At 49.7% G+C, this 12,168-nt stretch overlaps 1 protein-coding gene across 1 annotated transcript in view; it reads right to left on the bottom strand.

Annotated features, from left to right (window-relative positions):
* Positions 1–12,168, bottom strand: part of LOC132393849 (olfactomedin-like protein 2A) — a 60,305-nt gene that overhangs the window by 28,639 nt on the left and 19,498 nt on the right. Inside the window, exon 3 of the mRNA XM_059969247.1 lies at positions 6,906–7,013. Within this exon, the coding sequence (XP_059825230.1) occupies positions 6,906–7,013 (108 nt within the window). The remainder of the gene's footprint in view (positions 1–6,905; positions 7,014–12,168) is intronic.

Here is a 12,168-nt window from a genome sequence, read left to right as displayed (position 1 = left end):
TGTAGTAATGGTCACTGGGAGAACGTACAGACTGGGGTGGAATTGAACCCAGGTCACTGGGGTTGTAGTAATGGTCACTGGGAGAACGTACAGACTGGGGTGGAATTGAACCCAGGTCACTGGGGTTGTAATAACGTTACACTAAAGCTACGCCACTGTGCTGCCCCTTATCACTTATCTTTATTTGTCACGTGTACATCGAAACGCATTCTTGGTGACAAATATAATCAATGAGGATTGTGCTCGAGGCAGCTCCGAATATCGCCATGCTACCAGTGCCAACATGGCATGTCTACAAGCTTCAGTTCTCACTGTACACAAATGACTGTGCCTCCACAGACAAATCCTGAAGTTCCCAGATGACGGGACTGTAGTTGGTCTCGTCTCTAGTAGTGGTGTGAGCTGTTACCAAAGAGAGGTAGGCTGTCAACAGCATGGTGAGCTCGAAACAACCTGCAGCACAACGCTACCAAGACAGCGGAAATGAGGATAGACTTCCGCTGACGAACCCCTGCCTCCGCGCTCCCCACCCCCATTGGAAACTAATGTCGGGCTGTGTCTGTGGCCAAGTCATTCAGCTTCCTGGGGACCGCCATTACCAATCCATTGAAGTGGGACTCATCACTCGGAAAGCCCAGCGCAGATGGTTGCTTCAGAAGCTTAGCATCTCAGGTCGTATCCCGAAGGGTTTTTACTCAGCCATCACGGAGAGTGCTGTGACCACCTCAATCGCTGTTTGGCTTCCGGACACCTCTTCACTGTAGTGAATGTTCCACTCAATAGAGAAGAACATTGGTTGCCAGTTAACGGCATTAAATGACCCGTTCATCTCCAGAGTGAAGAAAACAGCTGGAAGATTTACTGCTGACTCCACCCACCCTAACAGAGTCAGGATTACTATCACCAGCATGTGTGGTGAAATTTGTTAACTTAGTAGCAGCAGTTCAATGCAATACATGGTAAAGTAGAAAGAAAAAAATAAATTAAATAATTACAGTAAGTGTATATTAAACAGTTAGATTAAAGATAGTGTGAAACAAATAATATGTATTTTTGAGGTAGTGTTCATTGGTTCAGTGTCCATTTAGGAATCAGATGGCAGAGGGGAAGAAGCTGTTCCTGAGTCACTGAGTGTGTTCCTTCAGGCTCCTGTATCTCCTGACTGATGGTAACATTGAGAAAAGGGCATGTCCGGGGTGATGGGGGTCCTTAGTAGTAGACGCTGCCTTTCTGAGACACCGCTCCTTGAAGATGTCGTGTGTAATTCAGAGGCAACCACCCAAGATGGAGCTGACTGGATTTACTCCCACTGCAGCTTCTTTCGGTCCTGTGCAGTAGCCCCTCCATACCAGACAGTGATGCAGCCTGTCAGAATGCTCTCCACAGTACAGCTATAGAAGTTTTTGAGTGATTTAGTTGACAAACCAAATCCCTTCAAACTCCTAATGAAACACAACCACTGTCTTGCCTCCTTTATAACTACATCGATATGTAGGGACCAGGTTGGAGTATGGAGCTGGAAAAGGCTACAAAGGCATTTCTAAAGACCGGAGTGTTCATTATTCTACAGTAATAGAAATTGTCTACAAATGGAGGAAACCCAGAACTGTTGCTACTCTTTCCTAAGAGTGGGCTTCTTGCAAAGATCGCAGCAAGAGCACAACGTGCCATGCTGAAGGAGGTGAAGAAAACCCCAATGGTATCAGCAAAAGACTTGTAGAAATCTCTAGAGCTTGCTGAAGTCTCTGTTTAGGTGTCCACTACAAGTAAAACAGGACACCTTGGAGGAAATCACTGCTCTCCAAAAGAATATTGCTACACATCTCAAGTTTGATAAAGGCCACCTGGATGTTCTGCAAAGCTTCTGGGACAACGTTCTGTAAACAGATGAGACAAAAGTTGAATTTTTTTGGCAGAGGTGCACATTGCCATGTTTGGAGGGAATAGGGTACAGCACACCAACACCAAAACCTCATCCCACCGTGAAGCTCGGTGGAAGGAGCATCATGGTTTGGGGCTGCCTTGCTGACTCGGGGCCTGGACAGCTTGCAATCGTTGAGGGAACAATGAATTCAAAATTGTCTCAAGACATTTTACAGGAGGATGTCAGGACAGCGATCTGTCACCTGAAGCTAATAAAAGTTGGATGATGCAACAAGACAACGATCTGAAAGACAAGAGTAAATCAACAACAGAACGGCTTAAAAAGAAGGAAATGTGTGTTTTAGAGTGGCCAAGTCCTGATCTAATCCCACAGAAATGTTGTGCAAGGACCTGAAGCAAGAGTTCATGCAAGGAAACCCACCAACATCCCAGAGCTGAAGCAGTTTTGTAAGGAGGAATGTCCTAAAATTCCTCCAGGGTGATCAACAGCTACCGGAAACGTTTGGTTGAAGCTATTGTTGTACAAGGGGTTCACGCCAGCTACTGAAAGCAAAGATTCACATACTTCTCTCCAACAGATACATGTAATATAGGATCATTTTTCTCAATAAATAAATGAACAAGTATAATGTTTTTGTGTTATTTATTTAACTGGGTTCTCTTTATCTAGTTTTAGGATTTGCATGAAGATCTGATCACACTTTAGGTCATACTTATGCAGAAATGGAGAAAATTCTACAGGGTTCACAAACTTTCTAGCACCACACTATCGTTGCAAAACCTCCTCCCTCACATCCATTCAGGGCCCCAAACAGTCCTTCCAGGTGAGGCTGTGAGTCTGTTGACTTCCTCTATTGTATCTATTGTATTGTATCTGGTGCTTCCTCTACATTGGTAAGACCTGCCATTAATTGGGGGACCATTTCTGTCAAGCACATCCGCTCCATTCACCCCATCTGCCTAAAGCAGACTTTCCCAGTAGCCAACCATTTTAATTCCCATTGTCAGTCTATGGCCTCCTCCTTTGCCATGATGACGTGTGGAATAAAAATAGAAAGACATTGTGATGAATGTTAAGGGGTTAATGACCTTCTTCTAGTATGTGAATTCAAAGTCTGTGATCACTTACCTGCGACTAATGTACTCTGTGTGACTGAAATGTGCTTCGTAGACGGGATGGGAAAGTGACGATGTCTTTGCTTCCTTGTTCTAAGAATCATCACACGTCTGCACTTGGGAAAGCCTGATATACTGTCCTGAGAACTAACACTAAAGAAAATGCTTCGCCGCTCAAGGACATGTAGTGCAACTTCGCTATTCTAATGTGTTGTAACTGAGGTTCCCTCCTTGTTCAAATCTAACTGCTTCTTGTCACGTACACCTGGGGTATAAATAAGGGTGTAATCCGTTGTTGAGTAGAATCCCAGAACTCCACTTTAGGTGTTTGGACTCCCCATGATATCATGTCATAAAACCCTTTAGTCTGAAACAATTCTCTGAGTCGGCCTGATCTATTCTGTCTGCTGCTCCTGAGATTTTTCTTCCACAACATGAGGCCACTGTCAGGGTGGAGAAGCAACCTCATACTCTGGGCAGCCTGCAACACGATGGCATGAACATCAATTTCTCCTGCCGGTAATATTTCCCTCCCCCTTCCTTCTCCATCAATTTCCCCGTCTGGCTTTTTACCTCTTCTCACCTGTCTATCGTCTCTCCCTGGTTCCCCTATCTCCTACTGTTCAATCTCCTCGCCTATCAGCTTCCTTCCTCTCCAGCCCTTTACCTGGCCTTACCTATCCAGCTTTCCTCCTCCTTGCTCCCCACCTTTTTATTCAGACGTCTTCCCCCAGAAAGGCCTTGACCCGAAGCGTTGACAGTTTATCCATTTCCATAGATTCTTCTTGACCGTCTGAGTTCATCCAGTGGTTTGTGTGTGTTGATAATGACCATTTGATAAACTTTTAAACTCTAATTCCTTACTTGCAAGATTCAGATTCAGATTATTGTCATTTAGAAACCACAACTGCAATGCAGTTAAAAAATGAGACAACGTTCCTCCAGAATGATATCACAAAAGCACATGACAAAACAGACTACACCAGCAAATCCACATAACATTTGGCAATCCCCAATCCAAAGTCCGGAGAGGCTGCTGCGTATTAATATCGCGTTACCATCTTAGCCTGTTCCCTGGAAAGGAGCTCCAAATCCACCAGACAAACAAGACCAAAAACTAAAGCTACAAGACCTGCACAAAACCACATAGTTGAAACATATAGTTACAACAGCGCAAACAATATCATAATTGATTAAAAAAAACAGACGATGGGCACAGTAAGTCCCCAGGGTCCTGACAGACTCGCCATCCCATGCCAGCGGCAGAAGGGAATACCCCCGCTATGGATTTCCAAGGTGCCGCCCGACTCAGCCTCGCAGATGCAGCACACAATGAAAACGACCCGTTCACAGCGGACTTGGAGTCCGTCGAACCTCCAAGCCGACGACCATCCCCTCCGGCACAGCTTCTCCGAGCACCATCCTCTGCCAAGCGTATTAAGACGGCCCCATCAACGGCCATCGGCAACGCGACCCCAAGGACTGGGGGCCTGTTCTTCCCAGCAGAGTCCCTGACCTCACAGCAGCAGCAGCAGCAGCAACAAAGAAGGTCTTCCTGGAATTTCCCAATGTTCCTCCGTGCTCCCACGTCCGTTTTCAATGGATTATGATTGCGCATGGCACCCCACTTCACAAATAACAGATGATCAGCTCCGGAGTGGCCGCTGCAAGCTGCGTTGCCATTCACAATAGATTCAGAAGCCAGAAGCTAACAACCGATGATACTTTGAAGTTGGTAAAAGAATTGTCTCCTAGTTTGTCACTTGCAAATTTCTACAGGTGTACCGTGGAGAGTGTTCTAACTGGCTGCATCACTGTCTGGTATGGAGGGGTGGGGGGGGCCACTGCACAGGACTGGAAAAAGCTGCAGAGGGTTGTAAACTCAGTGAACTCCATCAAGAGTACTAGCCTCCCACCATCTTCAAAAGGCGATGCCTCAGAAAAGACGGCATCCATCATTAAGGACCCACATCACCCAGGTCACCCATGCCTTCTTCCAAGTTGTTGCTGTGCAAGTCAAAGCTGTGCTTTGCAAACCCCACCTTACAAAATATCTTTATTACAAATTCAGTGCTGCGATATACCCAAATCAGTACCCAACACATCTACCAGACAGACGACATTAAATTAAACTGTTTCCGTCTCTGTCAATGATGGCCCTAATCCCTCTTGGAGCCCAACGGTCCCGAAACACCTCTATGGTCACCATGGACAGTGGTTACCCGCTAAATATTGCCAGGCAGTCTGCCTGGGCAGGTCCCTCCACCACTTGTTTCCAGGAGCCACGGATGGCTGTTCTGGCCAGCCCCAGGATGAGGGCGAGTTGACAAGGACATCCTCATCCCTCCATGCCCCCCCCCCCTCACTAGACGACCAAATATAAATCGGATGGGACTAAAGTGTAAGCAGAAGGCAAGACGCAGCCCACACAGATACGCAAAAAGGGGCTGCAGCCTCACACACTCCATGTACATATGGTACATGGTCTCCTTCAGCCCACAGAAGTGACATGCGGCTGGGAGGTCCATGTACAAACTAAGGAGCTGGTTACAGGGCTCCACTCCAGATCCCCAAGGTACATGGGAAGAACTCCCTTGTAAAGGGACTTCCGTTATGGACCCGCCCCTCCCTCACCTCTCGGTGGAAAGACAGCCCAGCATGTCGTGTTGGAGGTAGACAAGGGCTAGGAAGGGGAGGGTGTGGAGCAGCAGCCCATACTTACATCCCTGGGTGGGATTGTGGGTGTCGATGAGATTGCGTGGGCTCGGCTCTTGGATAGGATTGCAGGGTCTGGACCCAACAAGCAGAGGTGAGCCACTCAGTCATTCCACACACCTGAGCCACACCGACATCCGTTGATACAGGACAGGGTCAGCCAGGACTCCTCCCTCTGCCAGGGGAGGGGATTCCCGGACTGAGGCAACCATGTTCCAGACTCTCAGTAAGTCCTGCTAGAAACCGGGCAGACTCCACAGAACAGCACGGCTGACATCCACCAGCGGTCGCCATCTCTCTTTTTGAAGACAGCAGCCCTTTCGGAGAAAATGGGATGCCAACACGTGCCAGCTGGGAGGGTGCTCGGCATACAGGAATCTCTGCAGGGTCCTGAGGCGGAGAGCTGCCAGTCGCGTATGGACGCACACCGACCACTGTCTGATCTCTCCCACCGGGACTCTCAAGACCACCGCAGAGACCCAGCGCTTCCTCTCACCCCAGAAGAAGTCCATTAACTACCTCTGCATTCTCGCGACAAAGGGGGCAGGTGAGGGGAGGGCCAAGGAGACCATCTGGTACCACAGCCCTGGTTTATACCCACCACCATGTCTCGATAGGAAAGCACCCTGAGAAGGGTTGACCAGCACCCCAGCCGGGCCATGACTTTCATCTCCAGGTCCTGCCAATTCGCCAGCCAGGTCTTCCCAGAAGGACTCAGGTAGACTCTGAGATAGAGGAGATGCCTGGAGCTCCCATCTCCTGCAGCAGGGAGTCCACCTGCCACTGTCCTGAACAGTTGTTCCTAGCAGAGAACGCTGCCGAGAAAACTTCCTGTCACTCGCGCATCCTCCGCAGGTCACTGGGATCTGTCATCATCAAGAGCATGTTGTTGGTGTAGTCCGAGGATGACCTCCACGTCCAGTTCGCACAGAACGGCCAGGAACGGTTCTACACAGATCGCATACAACCGGCCGGGTGTGGGGCACTGCTGGCGTTTTCCTCTTCTGAGAGGAACGGGTTCCTTGCCTGGGTTGACCGTGAACTGTCCCGGCAAGCCCTTCCTTACTTTTCAAAGACCATTCCTGTTCAAGCTGACTGTACACTACCCATAAACCGCCCTTGCCAGGACGTTACCTTGACCTTTACATTGTAGAAACATCCCCATCCCGAGCAGAATGGAGGCCACGTACCTTCTCAAGCTTCCTCAGCTGCCCAGTCAGCTTGGCAGAAAAGGCATTGAGTCTCTTGGTCTCCGCGTGGTCCAGGATGCCCTGAAGGTTGGCAGCCATTGCTTGGATCTGTGGGCAGGAGGAGCCAGGTGAGGCAGACATAGTAGGAAGAACCACCTCCTCACAACCTGTCTCTCAGAGGGCAGTCACTACCAAATGGTTGAATATGAGAATATTCCTGGGAATGAAAAGGTTAACGTGAGAGTGTTTGATGACTCTGAGCCTGAACTCACTGGAACTTAGAATGGGGAGGGTGGAATCTCACTGAAACCTGGCGAATACTGAGAGGGCACAGAGACAGTGGATGTGGAGAGGGTGTTTCCTATAGTGGGGGGAGTCTAGGACCAGAGGACATAGATGGAGTGAATGTGGAGAGGATGTTTCCTATAGTGGGGGAGTCTAGGACCAGAGGACACAGATAGAGTAGATGTGGAGAGGATGTTTCCTATCGTGGGGGAGTCTAGGACTAGAGGACACAGAGTGGATGTGGAGAGGATGTTTCCTATAGGGGGGGAGTCTATGACCAGAGGGCACAGATAGAGTGGGTGTGGAGAGGATGTTTCCTATAGTGGGGGTGTCTAGGACCAGAGGACACAGACAGAGTGGGTGTGGAGAGGATGTTTCCTATAGGGGGGGAGTCTAGGACCAGAGGACACAGATAGAGTGGGTGTGGAGAGGATGTTTCCTATCGTGGGGGAGTCTAGGACTAGAGGACACAGAGTGGATGTAGAGAGGATGTTTCCTATAGGGGGGGAGTCTATGACCAGAGGGCACAGATAGAGTGGGTGTGGAGAGGATGTTTCCTATAGTGGGGGAGTCTAGGACCAGAGGGCACAGATAGAGTGGATGTGGAGAGGATGTTTCCTATCGTGGGGGAGTCTAGGACTAGAGGACACAGAGTGGATGTGGAGAGGATGTTTCCTATAGGGGGGGAGTCTATGACCAGAGGGCACAGATAGAGTGGGTGTGGAGAGGATGTTTCCTATAGTGGGGGAGTCTAGGACCAGAGGACACAGACAGAGTGGGTGTGGAGAGGATGTTTCCTATAGGGGGGGAGTCTAGGACCAGAGGACACACATAGAGTGGGTGTGGAGAGGATGTCTCCTATAGTGGGGAGTCTAGGAACAGAGGGCACAGAGAGAGTGGGTGTGGAGAGGATGTCTCCTATAGTGGGGGAGTCTATGACCAGAGGGCACAGATAGAGTGGATGTGGAGAGGGTGTTTCCTATAGTGGGAGAGTCTAGGACCAGAGGACACAGATAGAGTGGATGTGGAGAGGATGTTTCCTATCGTGGGGGAGTCTAGGACTAGAGGACACAGAGTGGATGTGGAGAGGATGTTTCCTATAGGGGGGGAGTCTATGACCAGAGGGCACAGATAGAGTGGGTGTGGAGAGGATGTTTCCTATAGTGGGGGAGTCTAGGACCAGAGGACACAGACAGAGTGGGTGTGGAGAGGATGTTTCCTATAGGGGGGGAGTCTAGGACCAGAGGACACAGATAGAGTGGGTGTGGAGAGGATGTCTCCTATAGTGGGGAGTCTAGGAACAGAGGGCACAGAGAGAGTGGGTGTGGAGAGGATGTCTCCTATAGTGGGGGAGTCTATGACCAGAGGGCACAGATAGAGTGGATGTGGAGAGGGTGTTTCCTATAGTGGGGGAGTCTAGGAACAGAGGACACAGATAGAGTGGATGTGGAGAGGATGTTTCCTATAGTGGGGGAGTCTAGGACCAGAGGACACAGATAGAGTGGATGTGGAGAGGGTGTTTCCTATAGTGGGAGAGTCTATGACCAGAGGGCACAGATAGAGAGGATGTGGAGAGGATGTTTCCTATAGTGGGAGAGTCTATGACCAGAGGGCACAGATAGAGAGGATGTGGAGAGGATGTTTCCTATAGTGGGAGAGTCTATGACCAGAGGGCACAGATAGAGAGGATGTGGAGAGGATGTTTCCTATAGTGGGGGAGTCTAGGTCCAGAGGGCACAGACAGAGTGGATGTGGAGAGGATGTTTCCTATAGTGGGGGAGTCTAGGACCAGAGGACACAGATAGATTGGGTGTGGAGAGGATGTTTCCTATAGTGGGGGAGTCTAGGACCAGAGGACACAGATAGAGAGGATGTGGAGAGGATGTTTCCTATAGTGGGGGAGTCTAGGACCAGAGGACACAGATAGAGTGGATGTGGAGAGGATGTTTCCTATAGTGGGGGAGTCTATGACCAGAGGACACAGATAGAGTGGATGTGGAGAGGATGTTTCCTATAGTGGGGGAGTCTAGGACCAGAGGACACAGATAGAGTGGATGTGGAGAGGATATTTCCTATAGTGGGAGAGACTAGGACCAGAGGACACAGATAGAGTGGATGTGGAGAGGATGTTTCCTATAGTGGGAGAGTCTATTACCAGAGGACACAGATAGAGTGGATGTGGAGAGGATGTTTCCTATAGTGGGAGAGTCTAGGACCAGAGGACACAGATAGAGTGGATGTGGAGAGGATGTTTCCTATAGTGGGAGAGTCTAGGACCAGAGGACACAGATAGAGTGGATGTGGAGAGGATGTTTCCTATAGTGGGAGAGTCTATTACCAGAGGACACAGATAGAGTGGATGTGGAGAGGATGTTTCCTATAGTGGGGGAGTCTAGGACCAGAGGACACAGATAGATTGGATGTGGAGAGGATGTTTCCTATAGTGGGGGAGTCTAGGACCAGAGGACACAGATAGAGTGGATGTGGAGAGGATGTTTCCTATAGTGGGTGAGTCTAGGACCAGAGGACACAGATAGATTGGGTGTGGAGAGGATGTTTCCTATAGTGGGAGAGTCTAGGAACAGAGGGCACAGAGAGAGTGGATGTGGAGAGGATGTTTCCTATAGTGGGGGAGTCTATGACCAGAGGGCACAGATAGAGAGGATATGGAGAGGATGTTTCCTATAGTGGGGGAGTCTAGGACCAGAGGACACAGATAGAGTGGATGGGGAGAGGATGTTTCCTATAGTGGGGGAGTCTAGGACCACAGGACACAGATAGAGTGGATGTGGAGAGGATGCTTCCTATAGTGGGGGAGTCTAGGACCAGAGGACACAGATAGAGTGGATGTGGAGAGGATGTTTCCTATAGTGGGGGAGTCTAGGACCAGAGGACACAGATAGATTGGGTGTGGAGAGGATGTTTCCTATAGTGGGGGAGTCTAGGACCAGAGGACACAGATAGAGTGGATGTGGAGAGGATGTTTCCTATAGTGGGGGAGTCTAGGACCAGAGGACACAGATAGATTGGGTGTGGAGAGGATGTTTCCTATAGTGGGGGAGTCTAGGACCAGAGGACACAGATAGATTGGGTGTGGAGAGGATGTTTCCTATAGTGGGGGAGTCTAGGACCAGAGGACACAGATAGATTGGGTGTGGAGAGGATGTTTCCTATAGTGGGAGAGTCTAGGAACAGAGGGCACAGAGAGAGTGGATGTGGAGAGGATGTTTCCTATAGTGGGGGAGTCTATGACCAGAGGGCACAGATAGAGAGGATATGGAGAGGATGTTTCCTATAGTGGGGGAGTCTAGGACCAGAGGACACAGATAGAGTGGATGGGGAGAGGATGTTTCCTATAGTGGGGGAGTCTAGGACCACAGGACACAGATAGAGTGGATGTGGAGAGGATGCTTCCTATAGTGGGGGAGTCTAGGACCAGAGGACACAGATAGAGTGGATGTGGAGAGGATGTTTCCTATAGTGGGGGAGTCTAGGACCAGAGGACACAGATAGAGTGGGTGTGGAGAGGATGTTTCCTTTAGTGGGGGAGTCTAGGACCAGAGGACACAGATAGAGTGGATGTGGAGAGGATGTTTCCTATAGTGGGGAAGTCTCGGACCAGAGGGCACAGTCTCAGAATAGAGGGACATCTATTTGAACAGATATGAGGAGAAATTTATTTAGCCAGAGGGTGTAGAATCTGTGGAATTCATCGCCACAAATGACTGAGGAGGCCAAGTCATTGGGTATATTTAAAGTGGAGGTTGATAGATTATTGATTAAGTCAGGACGTCAAATGTTACAAGGAAAAGGCAGGAGAATGGGGTTGTGAGGGATAATAAATCAGCCGTGGAGCAGTACTGATGGGCAGAATGGCCTGACTTGACTCCTATGTCCCATGATATACCACAAAGGAGGGAGTTGGGGGATTGTGAAGGAAAATGACCAGAGTGGAAAGAGTGGGGGCTAGGAGGGAACAGGGAGAAATTGCGAAGGGTTGTAGAGGAGAGGACCATCACAAGCACAGATTTTACAGATGCTGGAAATCCTCGGTAACACACGCAAAATGCTGCAGGAGCTCAGCTGGCCAGGGAAGTGAACAGACAGTCAACGTTTCGGGCTGAGAGCCTTCGTCCTGGTTGGAAAGGGGGGGGAAGTAGCGGGCAGTTGTACAAGCTGACAGCCAGTGAGGGGAAGGCGGGTGGGTGAGAGGGAGATAAGCTGGGGGTGGTAGGTGGAAGAGGATGGAGAATGAGGAATCTGATAGGAGAGGAGAGTGGACCGAGGGTGAAAGGGAACCAGAGGGAGGTGAAGGGCAGGTGAGGAGAAGAGATGGGGTGATAGGTGAACTTGAATGGGGAATGGAAAGAGAGTGAATGGGGAGGGGAATGAACAGAGAAATCGATTGTTCTGCCATCAGGTTGGAGGCTACCTGATCGATATGAGGTGTTACTCCTCCAGCCTGAAAGTGGGAAGTCAGGTTGAATGGGTGGCATCCGGAGATCCGGCCCTTTCTGACACGTGGAGCAAAGAAGCTTGAGGGAACATCAGTTGCCCAGCTGCTGCAGTTTTCTCCCACCTGTCTGGTCCCCAGTTTTCCTACATCCTCCACCTTACATGCACACTGCCCAACTAAATGTTTCCTTTCTTACCTCCCTTCCCACCCTCCTCCTCTCATCCCCTTCCTCCACCCTCACCTCATTCTCCACATTTCTCTCCACCATCCCCTTCCCTGGATCTCCCTTCCCCACCCTCCTCTCCTATACTTACTTGACCTCCATTGTCCTCCTTTCTCCTCTGCCCTGAACTGCCCCCTTCATCCCCACTCCCATCCCTGGTCTTCTGCAAACCTCTTCTTCCCTCCTTGGTTCCATCATCCCACCCGTCTCTCCTCGATAGGGGAAAGATACATACTGGCTTTGGGTCTGGTGCAGAGGAGGTTCACCAGGTTGGTTGGGCAGAGAAGGATTATCTTCCA

This window comes from Hypanus sabinus, chromosome 5 (assembly GCF_030144855.1).
Source record: "Hypanus sabinus isolate sHypSab1 chromosome 5, sHypSab1.hap1, whole genome shotgun sequence".
Lineage (NCBI taxonomy): Eukaryota > Metazoa > Chordata > Chondrichthyes > Myliobatiformes > Dasyatidae > Hypanus > Hypanus sabinus.
This window is presented reverse-complemented; position numbering and strand designations above follow the sequence as displayed.